This window comes from Macadamia integrifolia, chromosome 12, assembly GCF_013358625.1.
Source record: "Macadamia integrifolia cultivar HAES 741 chromosome 12, SCU_Mint_v3, whole genome shotgun sequence".
Taxonomy (NCBI): domain Eukaryota; kingdom Viridiplantae; phylum Streptophyta; class Magnoliopsida; order Proteales; family Proteaceae; genus Macadamia; species Macadamia integrifolia.
The window spans coordinates 12,184,722-12,203,955 of NC_056568.1; the positions used below are offsets into that span (position 1 = coordinate 12,184,722).

The 19,234-nt window shown below is 40.3% G+C and overlaps 1 protein-coding gene across 4 annotated transcripts in view; it reads left to right on the forward strand.

The window, feature by feature from the left end:
* LOC122057730 (signal peptide peptidase-like 2) overlaps positions 1 to 19,234 on the forward strand; it is a 108,727-nt gene that overhangs the window by 60,685 nt on the left and 28,808 nt on the right. For all 4 annotated transcript variants that reach the window (XM_042619956.1, XM_042619957.1, XM_042619955.1 and 1 more), the window contains 2 exons: positions 3,427 to 3,480; positions 3,557 to 3,649. In XM_042619956.1, coding sequence (XP_042475890.1) covers positions 3,427 to 3,480; positions 3,557 to 3,649 — 147 coding nt within the window. The remainder of the gene's footprint in view (positions 1 to 3,426; positions 3,481 to 3,556; positions 3,650 to 19,234) is intronic.

A 19,234-nucleotide genomic window follows, 5' to 3' on the forward strand; every position in this document is an offset into this window, starting at 1 on the left:
TTTCATTCCTCAAACCTGACAGCAGGTTGTTGTAGAGACTAGATGGAAGGATGCAATGAATGAGCAGATGAGGGTACTTCACAAAAATGGCACATGGGACTTAGTTTCTCTCCCACTACAGAAGCGACCTGTTGGCTGCAAATGGGTGTTTATAGTTAAAAAAAATATTGATGGGACTGTAGACAGGTACAAAGCAAGGCCGGTTGCTGAGGGATTCACTCAGACATACGGGATCGACTACCAGGCAATTTTTCTTAATGTTGTTAAGATGAACAAAGTCAGATTTATTATCTCCTGTGCAGTGAACCTTGGTTGGGAGCTATAGCAACTGGATGTCAAGAATGCATTTCTTCAGAGTGAATTGACAGAAAAACTGTATATGGATGTCCCACCATGCTACTCCAATTTGGAAACCCAGGGAAGGTGTGAAAACTAAAAAAGGCTCTGTATGGATTGAAGCATTCTCCCAGGGCATGGTTTGGTTGGTTCCACAAGGCTATGATAGTAGTTGGTTTAACTCAAAGTAATATTGATCACACCCTATTCATTAAGAGGGTTAATGACCAGGTTATAATCCTAATCGTTTATATGGACGACATTGTTGTTACTGGTAATGATATTGTTGAGATCTCTAAGCTTAAGGCTTATCTTGGTAAGGAGTTTGAGATTAAAGGCCTTTGGAAGCTGAAGTACTTTCTTGGGATTGAGGTGGTATGGTCTACCAAGGGTATTGTTCTTTCTCAGTGAAATACACCTTGGACCTCCTCTTTGAGATTGGTATGTTAGGGTGTTAGCCTTCAAATACATCTATTGAGGCAAACTCCCATATCAAAAGTAAGGAAGGTGACCCTGTTGATAAGGGTCGATATCAGAAGCTGATTGGAAGAGTCATATATTTATCTCATACTCGACCAGACATAGCTCATCTGATTAGTCTTGTGAGTCAGTATATGCATGATCCTTACTCCTCTCATATGGAAGTTGCGTTCCGTATTCTTCGTTACTTGGAAATGGTTCCAAGGAACTGTATCTTATTCTCCCCTTCTGATCTCATGAAGGTTGAAGCATACACTGATGCTGATTGGGCAAGCTCTCCAGATGATCGTCGTTCCAATACTGGATATTGTGCATTTATTGGTGGTAATTTGGTTACATAGTGTAGGAAGAAGAAGTCAGTTGTTGCCAAATCTAGAGCAGAAGCTGAGTTCCGAGCAATGGCGCATAGTATTTGTGAGTTGCTTTGGCTTTATGGTCTTCTTCAAGAACTGGGTATGTCTACTCAATTGCCAATACTGTTATACTAAAACAGTAAGTCAACCATCAGTATTGCATATAACCTAGTTCAACATGGTCGCACTAAGTATGTTCAGATTGACAGGCACTTCATCAAGGAGAAGTTAGAGCAAGGCCTTGTGTGCATTCCTTTTGTGAGAAGTGAAGATCAGTTAGCAGATATTCTTACAAAGGGACTTAGTAGTAAGGTGTTTTATTCAATTTTGTGCAAGTTGGGCAAGTGTGATGTCCATGCACTCACTTGAGGGGAATGTGGTAATATTGGGTTTTAAGGTATTTTATGGTTGTAACCAAACAAACCCTTAAGTCCCTTTTAGAGTTTTGTTTTAGTATAAATAGAGGGATTGAAACAAGTCACATTCTCCCTAATTCAACACTTGGGAACATGCAGAAGGAAGTCAAGGGAATAGAAGAAGTACCACGGACACTACCCTTAACAGAAATAGAAGATAGAGAACCATCAGACTTCCTAACATTTTCCTTATCAGAATAGCTAAAGCAAAAGTCATAACACTAAGATATACCAGTCATATGGTCAGTGGCTCTAAAGTCAATGACCCAAGAAGAGGTAGTAGATGTAGAGGTCTGTAAGGTGGAAGCTGAAGAATTGGGCACTACAGGTGTAGAAGTAGAGCTACCTAGGTATGACATAACCTTACAAAATGCTGCAATATCCTTCTGAGTGAGAGAACTGGAATCTGTCTGTGGTCCAAATGGATATCCCAAAGATTCAGGCTCACACATCATAGTGTGTGCTCTATCTCCCCCTCTCATGCCGCCAGCCATACAAGGGGGACAGCTATAAATTCCCCAACATCTCTCTCTAGTGTGCCTAGATTTCCCATAGTGATCACATCAGAATCTATCTTCATCATCCCAACAGGGTGGTCCTTGGTCTCTTCCTCTGATCTTTGACATAATGTTGGAACAAACTTAGAAATTGGGGATGATACCCAAGCCAAATGGGGAGGACACACTCTAACCAAATTCTTCTGCCCAATACACAAAAAATTTCCATCAAAGATAGAAAACACACACCTTCAAAGAGATTCAACTCAAATACAATGTTCAAGGTGAGCAACATCTCATAACAATAATGCAAGAGGCCCAAATAACATGGCATACCAACACAAGGCAGACGGAAACATCACACACAAATTTTTACAAATAGAACTTAGCAAAACAATGTGCTGGCAGTACGTGTCCAGCCAAAGGAGAAGGAGCTATGCTCTAACAACTCATGTTTCAAGAGTTAAGGCCATGTTGGTATTGTAGAGGAGTCTTGGCCGATCCAAATGGGCTTTGTCCCAACTCCAAACAATGCTTGGTGAGAGAGAAATCGAGACTCAATAGAAAAACTGGCAGTAGTTGTCAGTTTGTGGCAGAATGAGTTGATCAACAACTCATCTTTTCAGCAAACAGGACTATGGGGGAAAGATAAGTACTCCCTGGGAGATTCCAACCAGCTTTGCCTCACTGATAGTCGAATCTCAAACCTCCAAACTCTGATACCAAGTAGAAATAAGCAAGGATCAAGGTAAGAGGGAAGAAGAGAGAAGAAGACAAGTAAGAGGAAGAAAGAAGAATGAGTGCAATCTTGTGTGGGAGAGAGAGCTCTTCCCACCTATATTGAATCAATAACATAAAGGATCAATTATATACAGCTCCCTAGGGATGTAAAAGGTAAAAAAGGAAAAATTACAATGCAAGACAATAAGCAAATAAACTATTCCCAAAGTACCACTAGTACATAAACTCTAACAGAATTGTGTCTCATATCCTAGCACTTAGTGATCTTTTATCCTAATTCAGACAAATGATATCTAAATAAGCCTATGAAAACTAAAAAATAGAAGAGAAGGAAATACGAAGTAGTGAACAGGAGCAATGGCATACTTAAATCAGTTTAGGTAGTTCAAAAGAAGTGCAATTGTTATAGACTGCCAGTAGACTGATATTTAATACAGTTCCAATCTTGTCTATTTTGGTTTCTGGAGGTAGTTCAGTCTCCCGTGCTTATGTCCCGCCCACATCATTGCCTCTAATGCACATTGTTTTTGGTTGACTCGTTGAGATGCTTTACAATACTCACCCTTCAAGGCAATCTTTAAAGCTCAAATTTCTCATGGACAGGGTATCTGCTTGATGATTAATGTCCTGCAAGTTGCTAGGTTACCAAATTTAATGGTATGTAAATAAAGATCTCGTACTTAGACACACTTGTTCTGCAGATCTATTGATTATTATTTTTCTTTCTATTCAGGTTGCTTCAGTACTTCTTTGTTGTGGATTTTTTTATGACATATTTTGGGTCTTTGTCTCACCGTACATCTTTGGCAAAAGTGTTATGATTGCAGTAAGTCTAATCTTCCCTCTGATTTAATTTTATCATTTTATTCGGTATGTAGTAATGTAGAGGTTGTTTCATATTGTTGGTGGTCTGGATATGATTTAAGTTTCTAATGGCAGATCAAATGTGTCATAAGTTTAAGAATTCCTACATAGGTTAGTATTTTTTGTTGTTGAGGATCCATCTATTGTCTTGACATTCATTGATAGTTTTATGTTATCATGATTTCTTATTTCATTTCCTTTCCACTGCATTGTTTGATTTTAATGGGCAGCAATATGAGATCATGAAAACAATAAACTGAAACAGGAAGGAAGAAGAAAAGATGAGAGGAGAAAGTAGAAGAGAAGAGGAGATCAATGGAGAAAAAGGAGACTCACGGTTAGGTGAAAATTACTCCCTACCATGAGGCATTGTAACACTATATACAAAGTGAAAACAATTCAAGGACTGCCCCAGATTGGTATGAAGTAGGAAAATTATACCCTTAGTTAAAACAAAAACAACTATTCCCCACCACCCCTACCATTTGTTGTATACAACACGCTCATCGATAGAAGGGAAAACACAAATAACTTAACACTCTCCCTCAAGCTGGAGCATATACATTTTTTTGGATGAAAAAAAATAACTTAATTATCAAGGAGGAAGAAGAATATACAAAGAACCCCAAGGAGGGGTGGCAAAAGAAAGAGAAGGGAAAATAGGAGGGGAGGAAGCAAAGAGCTCCACAACCACACCAATCAACTAGGGGGATGGAGGAGCAAAATGGTGTAAGCCGTCCCAGGAGACGATAATAAGTCTGTTCCTTGGGGAATCCTTTACAAGGTGACGGGGAAGAATAGAGAACTAACATAAAAAAAATATAGCTTTCCAAATTATATCAAAGGATCTAGAGTTGGAAGTCCTTCTACGAAGATTACGTTCCATCCAAATGTGGTTGATGTTGGCACAAAAGGTAAATTTACCGGCAATGTCACATATGGAGCTACCTGCGAACATCATGTCAACCCAAATCCTCGAAGGGGGAGAACATGTCTCTTGGAGGGCCAACAACTACGAAGGACACACTTCCAAACGGAGGAGGCGAAAGGGCAAGAAAAGATGGTTGGCATCTTTAGTATCATTCCAATAGAGGTAGTAGGCAAATGGAACCTGAATGTGTTCATAGATTAAGAAATACTAAGTGGGGAGGCAATAAGAGAGAGCAAGCCATGCAGTGAAAGAATGGCGGGGTATATGGCTTTTGAACCAAACAACCTTTCTCCAGGAAACTAAAGGACCTCTAGCTCTGATCATAACCTAGGCAGAGGAAGAGTTAAAGAGGCCAGAGTGTGAGGGGGACCAAGGGACTCTGTCCACCCTGCCACAGTGGCCGGGGAAGGGGAAGGTCTGACCAAAAATCAGAGAGAGGGGGAACAGAGGAAGGAGGGCACCAGACACCATTAAGCTAGAGGCAACAGGGGCATGTCTAGGAATAACTAGAGGAATAGATGGTTCTGACACTGACCAAGGAAAGGAAGACACCCGAAGAATGCCAATGATCAAGCCATAGGGAAGTAAAGGAGCCATCCCCAACAGAGGAGGAAATGGAACCAAGAGCAATATGTCTGGTAGAAAGGATGATATACCAAACCCAAAAGCATCAACTAAGATGGAGACAGTCCACAGGGAATCCTTACAAAGAAGATCGGAGTAGACCCATGAGACCAAGATGCTATTCTATTTGGAAACAAGTTTCCAAAAGCTCGAGGATGCCCGCTGAATTGACTTCTTTGATTCTCCGGAGGCCAAAGCCCCCTTCAACTTTAGGGAGGTCAACCCCTTTCTAGAGGAAGGTGCAGAGGAGAGATTATACAGCCTTAATGGTGGATTGATGAAGCACAAAGATGAGTGGAGTAGTCCCATGAGACCAAGATGCTATTTTGTTTGGAAACAAGATTCCAAATAAGCTCGAGGATGCTCGCTGAATTGACTTCTTTGATTCTCCGGAGGCCAAAGCCCCCTTCAACTTTAGGGAGGCAAATAGAAGACCAGCTTAGAGGGTGGAGGAATTTTGCAATGTCAACCCCTTTCTAGAGGAAAGTGCAAAGGAGAGATTATATAGCCTTAATGGTGGATTGAGGAAGCACAAAGACGCCGAACCAATAGACATAGCAGGATTGGAGCATATACATTACCCAAGCGGCCATGCCAAACTTGGAACATCCATCAAGAAAAGCCGAATGAAACAAGGCTTTTGTGGACATATCACCAAGCCGATTCCTTGAAGTAACAAATGAAGTTGAGATCAACTTCTTCATAGCAGCATCCTGCACAAAATGACTATCCACCTCAATTTGTTTTGCCTGCTCATGAAAAATAGATTTAGTAATGCGAAAACCAAGCTTCTGAAGAAGTGATTTCAGCCACATCAATTCAGCTGCCGCCTGCAGTATGAGTTGTAGCTCTATACTCAGCCTCAACACTATAGTCTGATTTTTACTCCATTTGATAAGATTCCACCATCAAACATGCAATACCCAGTAGTTGACCTCGTATTACCATCAACACCAGCCTTATTACTGTAGGAGTTTCGAGTCAAAATAAGAGGACAGCAGCAAAGAACTAAGAGAAACTATCCAACACAAATCAAGGACTGCAGAGGCCCATGCCAATGCAAATCAGAAAATACCAGTCAGATAAATATCATAGCAACAAAACCATTATTTTATAACCCCTTCCGGAAAACAGCTAGATGACCAGCCATAGGAGAAAACAAACTAGCCACCAAATACCAAAACTGCAATTAAGGGGTACAAAAGATAGAAAAATTTCCCAAAATATAACGGCAATCCAACCACTAGAAGTGGACTGTGGAGAATTAGTAGTTGCTCCAAAATCAGAACCTCAAATTTTAAGAATTATAGAAACTTTGCAAGAACTTGTTAGAGATATTAGTTATGTTACTAAGGGTAGTTTAGTAATTTGACACGTTATGTTTTATTTTTCCTTTTCCTCTAGGGAGGTATATGTAATTCTCTCCTTAGGGAAGTATATATAATATCTTGTAAATATGTTAGTGAAGTAATATATTGGTGTTAGTAAGACTTTACTCACAGCACACATTCTACCATCTTCTTCCTCTCCAACTCATTCTCTCTGTCTTTCTCTCTTTCTCTCTTTCTCCCTTGGTTAATCACAAACCTTACATTCTAACTTGGTATCAGAGCACAACATCTTAGTTTGAGAGTCGGATTACAAGTTTCCTCCTATTTTCTCTTTTTAGAACCCTAGGTTATAAAGGGTTTCCAAGGAAGAGATCATTATGTGAAAAGAATTGAAGAATCTATAAGATGAGCTTGAAAGAAGATCAAAGCCAACCCTTGAGGAGTTTTTTAAAGGATTGAAGCTATTAGGGATTTTTTTTAGAACTAATTTATAGGCACCAATGATTACCGCCAGCTTCCGTTTGAGAACCCTCTTTCTCTCTCATCCTACCACCATTAGGGGTGGTGCCTACCTTATGTGAATCGTCCAAGGTCCCTTTACAAGGACCCTAGGTTGTCGGTCCTAAGGGGAGAGAGGTGTGATCTCACAACCTCATTTCCTATTGTATTTTAGGTACCGCCTCCCCTATTTTTGTTCTTGTGTTCCAAAATCTGTTTTATGGTGGATTTCGGCTATGTTAGTCGGTGAGATGTATTCGTTGGGTCTTATGGAGTGTTATGACCTATCTTGCTTCTCCTAAAGTATACCTTAATCTGGTTTTCCTTTGGCATAGTATTTCTACCCTTTGTGGGATTTATCTCTAAGTAATTGGGAAGGAATTTTTTGGTAGAGTGTGTACTCCCCATTGTGTTTGTGACTCTTCATCCACATCATGTTTGAAGATAGTGGACTTGGAGCCCTCTTTGGTGATGTTTTAGCCAGTGCATCGAGTGGTGCTCCTCCTACTCCTATGGTTTTTGATGACCCACATACTTAGATCTCTATTATGAAGTTGGAGAACACCAACTATTTGGATTGGGATCATTCTGTGAAGCTTTCCTTGTGAAGTAGGGGAAAGCTAAGGTATATTATAGGTACTATTAAGGCTCCTAACCCAGATGACCTAACATGTCCAAAGTGGGAGACTAAAAACTCCACTATTATGATATGGCTGATTTTTTCCATGAAACCTGAGATTGGAAGAAGGTTTATGAGGAAAGAAACTGCCAAGGAAATTTAGGACAGTGTTACTGAAACTTTTGACCGTGGGGGTGACTCGACCAAAGTTTATCAACTACTTTAGAGGGTCATTGGTATGAAGTAAGGGGATAGGACCATTTCTGAGTACTACAACATTGTCATTAGTCTTTGGGAGGAGTATGATCACTATAAGGTCCTCCAACTGTCAAACCCTGAGGATGAAGCTAAGGTTTACCAGACACTTAAGAAGGAACGAGTTCTTATTTTGCTTGGTGGGTTGAATCCCGAGTATGACCCGATCAGGATACAAATATTGTGCCAGACTCCACTTCCATCCCTTGATGAAGTGTGTAGCTATTTGAAGAGTGAGAAGACCAGGCGGGTGGCCATGGAACATGTTCCTTCCCTTGAGCGGTTAGCTTTTACTACAAGGCTACTAGCTCTCAGAGAGATTGGCGTGCTGGTGGCCGAGGCCAAGGCCCACCTTATGGTGATGACAGACGCTGTGATCATTGTGGGAAGTCTAGGCACACCAAAGAGAGATGATGAGTTCTTCATGGTCGACCTCTTGGCTTGCGTGGTGGTACTAGTGATGCTCGTGGTAAATGTAGTGGGGGAGCTAGAGCCCACACTGTTCAGGCTGAGTATGCTACTACAGGGTTTGTTCCTAGCCCTTCGGCAGAGTATAGTTCCCTTACTAGGGAGGATATTACAGCATTCCGTAGGGTCATGTCTCAATTAGGAGGCTCATCATCTTCACTTATATTTCCAGATTCCTTAGCTTTCGCCTTGTAGGTTTCCTCGTTTGCCCCTTCTATAGCTCTATCTTGGGTTATTGATTCTGGTGCTATGGATCATATGACTGATATGTCTCATTATTATGATACGTACTCTATTTGTTCCGGTAGAGATTAGGTCAAGGTTGCCAATGGCTCCCTCTCCTCCATTTCTAGTAAAGGTAGCATTGCTATTACATCTTCTATTTCCCTTAATTTTGTTCTTCATGTTCCTAACCTTGCCACTAATCTCTTGTCTGTGAGTCACCTAACAAAATCCCTAAACTGTTGTCACTTTTTTTCCTTCTCATTGCCTCTTTTAGGATTTGGTAACGAAGAGGATTATTGACAGTGGGCGTGAGGAGAAAGGACTCTACCTACTTGAACCTCAATCACCTTTTTTACCTATAGCTCAGTCTTATGTGTGTGGACGTACTGATAGTAGTTCTATGGATTCTGTGATGTTGTGGCACCAATGTTTAGGACATCCATCTTTTGTTGTTATGAGGAAACAGTTACCCCATTTATTTACTTCTTTTCCTAGTTCTCATGTCTTTCATTGTGAACTATGTATTTTTGCCAAACATTGTCGCTCTTCTTATCCTTATCATGGTAATAGATCTATTGTTCCTTTTCATATTGTGCACTCTGATGTTTGAGGATCGTCTACTACTACTTCTTTACTTAGTTTTTATTACTTAGTTTCATTTGGTGATGATTTTTCCCGTGCTACTTAGACTGTTCTGATGAAGCACAAGAGTGATGTGTATGATGCCTGTAAAATTTTTTATCATATGATATGTACACAATTTGACACCAAAATTAAAATTGTTTATTCTGATAGGGGGGAGTATATGTATGGTGGTCTTCAGGACTTTTTTACTCATTATGGCATTATCCATCAACTAGCGTGTGTTGACACACCCCAACAATATGGAATAGTTGAGAGGAAAAACCACCATTTGTTGGAGGTCAGTAGGAGTCTTCTCTTTGGCATACATGTTCCTAAAATTTTTTGGTCTAATGCTCTCCTTACTGCTACTTTTTTTGTCAATCGTATGCCAACACAACTCCTAGGCTCTAAAACTCCCTTTGACACATTGTCTCCTTAGTTTTCTTTTTTCTCTCTTCCCTCCAAAGTGTTTGGGTGTATTTGTTATGTCCTTGTTAATAAGTCTTCCCAGACTAAATTGGACCCCAAGGCTCCTAAATGTATCTTTCTTGGCCACTTCTCCACTACCAAGGGGTACAAGTGCTATCATCCTTCTTCCAGACGAAGGCTTCTCTCCAAAGATGTCACCTTCCTTGAGTTTGCTCATTTTTTTGCCCCTCATCAGCATCCTTTTCACGGGGAGCATAATGGAGGTAAAAAAGCAACTGATGAGATCCCTTTTCTTTCCCCATTGCCTCTCTCTCCTTCTATGCTTGACATGGGGAAACAAAAAGTGGTGGATATTACTGATGTTGGTGATCATTCAAGAGGTGGTTCAGGTTTAGGTAATGAAAAGATGACCATTGTGTACACAAAGAGGAATAAGGAGACCTGCCCAGAGTCCCCTTTGAATCCAACTCCTGAGATCCACCCTCCTCAGTCAAGTAATATCATTCCTTCCACATTAGAGTTAGATCTTCCAATTGCTATTAGGAAGGGAAAGAGAGCTTGTACTAATCCTATAGATCAGTTTGTTTCCTATGACTCTCTATCCCTTACAGGTGTTGCATTTACTATTGCTCTCACATCTGCTTCTATTCTCAATAATGTTTCTGAAGCTATGTCTGACCCTAAGTGGAAGAAAGCCATGACTGAGGAAATGATGGCCCTAGAAAAAAATTATACCTGGAAATTGGTTGACCTTCCAAGGGGGAGAACTCTAGTTGGACGCAGGTGGGTTTACACAATCAAGTACCGGTCAGATGCTACTATTAAGAGGTACAAAGCAAGCTGGTGGCAAAAGGATACAAAGTGTATGGGATTGACTATCAAGAGACATTTGTTTTTGTGGCTAAGCATAACACCATAAGGGTCCTCTCATCTCTGGCAGCGAATAAGGATTGGCCATTGTATGAACTAGATGTGAAGAATTCCTTTCTTCAGGGTGACTTAGAAGAGGTGTATATATAAACTCCTCCCGGCTTTAAGTTCCCTTCAGCTGCAGGAAAGGTGTGCCTTCTCAAGAAGGCTCTGTATGATTTGAAACAATCTTCAAAGGCCTGGTTTGAAAGTTTCAGACAGGCCATCTTGAAGAATGGTTATTCCCAAAGTCAAGCTGACCACACTCTGTTCACTAAGCGTGGTAATGGCACCATTACAGCTCAGATTGTCTATGTTAATGACATTGTTGTAACTGGAGATGACAGAGCTGAGATAACCAATCTGAAGAACTACTTAGCCCAATAGTTTGAGATTAAGGATTTAGGACCCTTAAAGTATTTATTGGGGATTGAAGTGTCTAGATCCAAGAAAGGGAATGCCAGAAGAAAATTATTCTAGACCTATTGAAAGAAACAGGAATGTTAGGCTGTAATCCTACAAGTTCTCCAAATGAGCAGAATCATAAGCTGGGGGAAGATGCTGGCCTTTCTCTTGTTGATGCAAGAAAATATCAGCGGCTAGTTGGGAAGCTTATCTATTTGTCCTTGACTCATCTAGACATTACTTATGTAATGGGGGTGGTGAGTCAGTTTATGCATGCTCCCAAGAGTGGGCACTTGGAGGCTATTTACCACATTCTCCGGTACTTTAAGTCCTCTCCAAGAAAAGGACTCCTTTTTGCCAAGTATAACCACCTGAGGATAGAAGGCTTCACTTATGCAGATTGGGCTGGCTCAGTCTCTGATAGGAGATCTACATCAGGCTATTGCACATTTGTAAGTGGAAACCTAGTTACATGGCAGAGCAAGAAATAATCTGCGGTGGCTCGGTCTAGTGCAGAGGTAGAATTTAGAGCCATGGCTCATGAAGTGTCTGAGCTTCTCTAATTGAGAAGGCTGGTCCAAGAGTTGGGATATGATATTGAGAGACCTATAAGGATTTATTGTGACAACAAAGCTGCAATAAGTATAGCCCACAACCCTGTGCAACACGACAGGACAAAGCACATAGAGGTGGACAAACACTTCATTAAAGAGAAGATTGACACTAGCTACATATGCACACCTTTTGTGAGGACTGGAGACCAGCTGGCTGATATCTTCACAAAGGGTCTTCTTCATCATCTTGTTCAGTTCTATGCTGTCCAAGCTGGGAATGCATGATATTTATTCTCCAGCTTGAGGGGGAGTGTTAGAGATATTAGTTATGTTACTAAAGGTTTTAGTAATTTGACACGTTATGTTTTATTTTTTTGTTTCCTCCTTAGGGAGGTATATGTAATTCTCTCCTTTGGGAGGTATGTGTAATATCTTGTAAATATGTTAGTGAAGTAATATATTGGTGTTAGCGAGACTTTACTCACAACAAAATATCATTCTACCATCTTCCTCCATCTTCTTCCTCTCTAACTCCTTCTTCTTCTTCTCTCTCTCTCTCTTTCTCTCTTCCTCCCTTGGTTAATCACAAACCTTACATTCTAACTGAACTAACAGTCTACTCATCTGATCAGCATCAAACTTAGAATAATGAAAGATCTAAGCCAAAGAAATACGTCCCAAAAAATCTAGACCACTTGATGGGTGGATGGGGAGATATCCTTAGTTCATAGGTGCAGCCAAATATGCAAAACTCAGAGCAATCACAGGTTGTAGAGGAAAACAATAATGATAAGTCTTCATGCCATGGATTATGTACCCTTGTTGTAGCCTTCATTGGCATTAGAAACTCTAGTTGCCACATTTCATAAACTAGGATTCAGACAAAGCAAAGAACAGCATAGGTGTTGTAAAGTGCTGTAACATGGGTATAAGGGTAGATCCTATGAGGGCATACTTGTAACTTGTTCCTTATTTTACTAATATAAATAAAGAGGGCTGTCAGTGTAGACAGTATCATTCCTCACAATCAAACATGGTATCAAAGCCAAAATCCTCATTGGGATTCAAACCCTAGGGATCCAAACCTTAGTGCCACTCTCTCTCCCTCTCTCATTTTTTTCTCTTTTCTACCACCCTTCTCCCTCTTGTTTTACCTACCACCTCCCATCTCTCCACTGCTGCACCACTTTCAATGGTAGTTCCTTAAACCACTAAGAGACCCATCTTCTCGTTTTCCTTCTCTTTTTTGGGCTCTCAGATCTCTCCCATACCATGTTTGAGAGACTCCAAAATCGATTTCTGTTTGAGTGTTTTTTAGCCCAGATCGATTTTTTGTTTTAGGGTTTTTAATCCCTAGTTTCATTTGTGCTGCTGTTTGTGGTTGGTGATATATTGGTTTGGGGCATGTTTTAGCCACCTTTCTTATCCTGTGTGCATCTTGATTGGTAACTATATCAAACTTGCCGACATATCAACTAGACCTAAATGAATGAGTCATGGAACTCATCGATCTTTCCCTTTGTTCCCTGTGAGCTTTGTTCGCCTCAACGAGAGAAATTATTTAATGTGGTTGCGTTCCTGTCAACTCCATTGATTCCATAGTTCGAAATCTCGCCGAAATCTTAATCTTGGAATTTCGTTTTTTTTTTTTTTTTTACCAAAACGAAATTACATACAAATTAAGGTGTATGCAACATTTCGGTCAAAATTTCGGTATCTCTTCAAAATGGTACAACCCACATGTTATAAATACTCCATCTCATCAAGACAGAGTCAAAATTTCGACTCTGTCTCGGCTATCTAGGGGATTTCGGTTCAAGGAGCCTATTTTGAAGGGAAAACACTCCTTCCATCCTCTAATTAGCCACATTATCACACTCTTTGACTTCCATTGGACTCCTACAAGAAGATTTATACATTCAAAGCTTAAGGAAGGTAAAGTTCTTTCTCTGAAACATTTTTTTTTTCTAAATAGTACATAAATACTTGTTGGATGCTTGTAGATTTTTTATATGTTAGACATTAGAGGCCGATCTATGACCTCACGGAGTCGAAATTTGTTTTTGGAACATAAATATTTTTTTATTTTTCTAGTTTAAAAATTCATTTTCTATTTACATAAACTGTTACTTTTAACGCTAAATATTGCTTTGATGGTCGTCAATTATATATATGTTAGTCACCAATGGCTGTTCTACGACTCCATCGGAGTGAAATTTTTTTCCAGCTGGTAATTATTTATTTTTATTTTCAAAAAATATGAAAAATAGATTAATAATTGAAAATTAATTTTAAAAATAGGAAAAATTTTCTGTTTTGATTATAAAAATAAAAGAAAAATAGGAGATTAATATTAGAGTGTTTTGGAGCATAGTATATGCTTGTTATGTTATAACATCTTTGATATTGTTGTATTATGTCATTAAAATATTTTCTAAAATTAATTAAAAAATAATTTTGTGTAGGAATAAAATACAAGCAACTACCATATACCTGTAAGTTAATAATGACATTCTTTTTTCTATGCATCAGCATCAGGGCGACATAAAATGGCTAGAGGAGGCGATAAGGAAGGCGGGAGAAGAGGGAGAGGAGATGGGAGACATGATAGTAGTTGTGATAGTGGAGAGATTGCATGGAAACATAGAGGGCCGATTAATGGCGATAAGAAGCATAAAAAATGTAACTATTGTCATATGAGGTTTATGGGTGGTGGGGCCACAAGACTTAAGCAACATCTGGTTGGAAATTCCTCAGATGTGGCTAGATGCAGAGAAGTGCCTAATCATATTCCCAAGGCCATAGCTAAAGACATGAAGGGGGGAATAAGAGAAAAGCGGCAAAGGAGATACGTGGACAGAGTTTGAGGAGGCACTGCATGCTCCTGTGCATCGATATAATGATGATAGTGATGATGACAATGATGACCTGATGTATATCCCTAATAACATAGAAACTGAGCAAGAGGCTAGGCAATGGTGGCAAGTGCAAGCATTAAGCCGACAGAGTCTTTATGAGGAGACAGAAAGGCGTAGACATGGAGGAGCTGGTCCGTCTAGAGCTGGAGGTAGTGGATCTTCACAAATCCCTTTGCTATTTAGGAGATCACAGAGTATAAGGGCAGCCTCACCTCCACCTTCACCTCCAGTGGTTCCACCTCGTGTGAACCTCGTGCTACAACAGGAACCCCCTACGTACAGGAAAAAGGGTAGTAAGCAGCGTAAGATAAAGGGGATGTGGGGAGACATGAAGGCTTATGTTGGGGAGGCAGTGTCTAAGTGGATGCTATGAATAGCATCCCAGCAAACGCCACCACAGGTCCCTATTACCAGCCAATGCATGAAGTTGTGGCTGAGGCCAGTCCAGGGATAAAGGGGCCAACTGCATATGAGGTGATGAATGTATATTGGCCTAAGGAGAAGGCTGACTTGAAAGCATATATTGATGAGTAAAAAGTTATGTGGAAGAGCTATGGGCTAACCATAATGTGTGATGGTTAGACAGGGCCCACGAGAAAGTCCATCATCAATTTTATGGTTTATTGTGATGGTAGAACCATTTTCTTGAAGTCTATTAATGCATCCAAGGAAAGAAAGGATGCGAAATATATTTACAAGCTTTTGAAGTATGTTGTGGAAGAAGTTGGGATACAAAATGTTGTTTAGATTACTGACAATGGAAGTAACTACAAGAAGGCCAGAATTAAAATGATGAACAACCCTAGATTCCAACTCTTTTGGACTCCCTGTGCAGCACACTGCATTGACCTAATGTTGAAGGACATGGGGAAACTTAAAATTGTGCAGACTGTGGTTGAAAGGGCTAGGCAAGTGAGCACATTTGTCTATAATCATAGGTTTTCGTTGAACCTATTGAGGGAGAAGTGTGGGGGTGACTTGGTCAGGCCCGGTCTCACAAGATTTGCTACGAACTATATTGCACTTCAGAGTTTTAAATCCAAGAAAGTTGGTCTTCGATCCATGTTCGCATCTAAGGAGTGGTTTGGTTAGAGGGAAGCAAGATCAGCTGGTAGTAGGGAGGCACAGACAACCATTTCATCAGAGGAGTTTTGGACACAGTTGGGTAAAGTGGTTAAAATCTTGGCACCAATTATTGGCGTGTTGAAGTTGGTGGATTATGATTTCAAACCCACCTTGCCAAGCCTGTGGGCTGCTATTGCAATGATGAAGGAAAATGTTTATGCTGCCAACCCACGTGGAAGTAGAAAATTTGTGGAAATAATAGACCATTGGGAGCGCTAGCTTTAGCATCCGTTGCATAAGGCTGGTAAGCAAAGTTGAAGACATTCTTTTATGTGATATAAAAATGCATTAATATTCACATGGACAATAATATGTTTTGTCACATTTTGGCATACTATTTAAACCCTAGGTATCAGTACAGCAAGAGACTTACATTGGATCTGGATCTTCTAGAAGTAATGAAGCAGGTGGTTGCCAAGTTACAATCAAACCCCGATCTATAAGCCAAAGCCAATTCGGAGGTTAGTTTTGTACTACTATTACTATTATACTATAGGAATCTAAATTTCAGTATAATGGTTGTTAACTACAGTCCTATTTGTAAATTTGTTATAGACGAAAGAATTCAGGGATGCATTAGGCAGCTTCGGGTCTCCCGCAGCATATTCGGGTCATACGGATACAGATCCTAGTATGAAATCTAAATTTTAGTATGTTACTTATACAAGTGTTAAGTGTTTTGGAACATAAATAATCTTTTACACTTGTTATAACTTATAATACAGCTAAATGGTGGGTGTTGTATGGGGGTTCGTCTCCAGAATTGAGGAAGATTGCCATCAAAGTACTCTCCCAGACATGTTTTGCATCTAGTTGTGAGAAAAATTGGAGCACATTTTTACTCATCCATTTGAAGAAGCAAAATCGATTGGGTTCACAACATCTGAATGACTTGGTGTATGTGCATTATAATATGAGACTGAGGATGCAGCACATATGCATGGGTAAGGATAATGATAGGGACCAAATCGAGTTGGCTGATATTTTCCAGATCGACTCAGATGATGAGGATCCCCTAGTGGATTGGGTGAGAGATAGAGGCGAGCTATTGATGGATCAGCCAGGAGGTAGGCCGGACCCATATCTAGTGCGAGAGATGGCAGTCAATGTTTAGAAGGATACATTCACAGGCCCCTCGAAGCCTGCACCTGGTAGGGATGATGATGATGATAACGAAGATGATTGGTCCATTTAATCGGGTGGTCGTACCCACACCCAGACTCAGACACAGACATATGGTGATGGTGATGGTGATGGTGATGGTGATGGTGATGGTGATGATGGCGATGGCGATGGCGATGGCGATGGTGGTGGTGGTGGTGGTGGTGATGATGGTGATGGTGATGGTGATGGTGATGATGATGGTGATGGTGATGGAGATGGAGGAGGTGATGAGGTGATGAGGAGGGTGATGATGGTGGCAACGGTGATGGTGATGATGATGATGATGATGATGATGATGATGATGATGATGGTGATGGGGGAGGTGGTGGTGATAGATTTGAAGAAGTTTGAGAGTAGTATCTACAGGACGATCCATAGCTAGAGCCAGTGCAATTCACTGGGGAGAGTCAGTTTGAGTATGCCACACAAGATTCTAATCATGGTGCACGTCCATCAGGTGGAGGGAGGAGTTCAGGTTACAGTAGAGGGCCTGGTCGCCGATTCGGTGAAGGGCAACAAGATTGTATGAACATTGATAGTCTATCTACTTCTATTGGTGGAATGAGTTTGAGTAAAGGGGATAGTCATCCGGACAGTGAGAGTAAAGGGAGTGGGCAATGGCATGTCCCATCATTTACTGGAGGGAGCACCTGGTCATAGTCTCATAGACCTTATGGTCAATTCACTGGGATGGGGCATACATCTGGTTCATCCATTCCTAGTAGTATTATTGACTATAGCTCCCAGACCCAGTCACATGGTAGTGGCTTTGTGGACACTTTATTCTCATACCCATCCAACTCGTACACGTTGTCGGATCCATCATTTGATAGTAACTCAATGGCGGGTTCTTCTTCTTCATACTATGGTGGTGATACGTATCCTCGAATAGGTTACCTTCAGTATGTAGATGACTCAGTCTTTTTGGTAGTTGTGGAGGACTACGTTCGATTATTCTCTAGACTATGATGTGGCATGCATTTGTGGCACAGTCAGAGGAAAATGCACGTCGATTCTTTCGTATTGAGCGTGGAATCTAGCTAGGCTGTCATAGTTCTTTCCGGTAGATAGTAGATACTACAGTCATTATGATTACTGTTGTACACTTGTACTGTTGTGTAAGTTACATGCTCAATGTTTGACTTTAGTTGGGACTTGTGGATTAGGGAGTCGCATAGTATACTACTCTAATACTCTAAATATTAGCTAATTAATGTTGGTGTATGTTTGATCATGGCTTAAATTCATTATTTATTTGTTTTGCTATCATATTACATCTTGTTCTAGCAATGAAGTAGGTACAATTTTCAGAATAGTTTGACAGCTGCTTCCAAACAAAGGTATAACTCTAAAATAATATCATGTTCTAATATTTTTGCATTTTTATATTCTTAGCATGTTTATTAACCTCAAAATAAGCTATCCCCCAAGTTTCAGATCAAAATACCACCATTTGACCACCGAAACAGCCAATCGGAAAAAAAAAAAAAAAAACACAGTTTCAGCCGAAATCTTGCTGAAATTTCGGTATTTCGGTGGTCATTAACCCACTGAATTACCGAAACGAAACGAGATCTCGAACCTTGATTGATTCATGCGGATACGTTGGCTATGTTACAAGTGAAACGAAGAAGCCTTCTAATGCTGGTGTTCCATAGGGAAACTGGAGCCCTAATAATTCGTTGGTGATATCTTTTCAGCTCAATCATATGCAACCCCAGATTGCTCTTCTCTTGGATACTGCTGCCAGATCAGGAAGGCTGCTTAGGATACCTATTCCCAGGTTGGGAATGATGCCCAAGTCTATAAATTGCATAAGAAACTTCAAGCAATAGTCCTAACCCTCAAATATTATTCTGATCTATAGAGTTTGTGGCAAGAGTTACAATTTTACGACACTTGTTAGGAAACCTGTACTGCAGACGCTACCAAGTTTCAGAAGCAGGAAGAGAAGTTTTGGGTATATATTTTTTAGTTGGGCTTAATGTCAAGTATGATCAGCTTCTTGCTTAAGTACTTAGCTGTGATCCTTTCCCCACATTGAAGCGGGCTTATTATCTAATCCAATTGGAGGATGAGGGAACTGGGGAATAAGACTTGTACCGACTAGACACAGGCCCGACTTTATTGACAAGAAAAGATATATGAGTACAAAGACAAGATTACCCTTATACACCCATAAAACAACACTCCCCCTCAAGTTGGTGTTGTGATATCAGACATGCCCAACTTGGATACAAGAAAATGAAAAAAAAATTTACTACTAAGAGCTTTAGCAAAAACATTAGCCAACTGGTCTGTAGACTTCACAAATGGGACACAGATAAGGCTGGACTCAAGCTTCTCCATGAAGTGACGATCAATTTCAACATGTTTAGTACGGTCATGTTGAACAGGGTTATGAGCAATGCTAATAGCAGACTTGCTATCACAATAGAGCTTCATTAAAAGAGTAGTGATTGCCACAC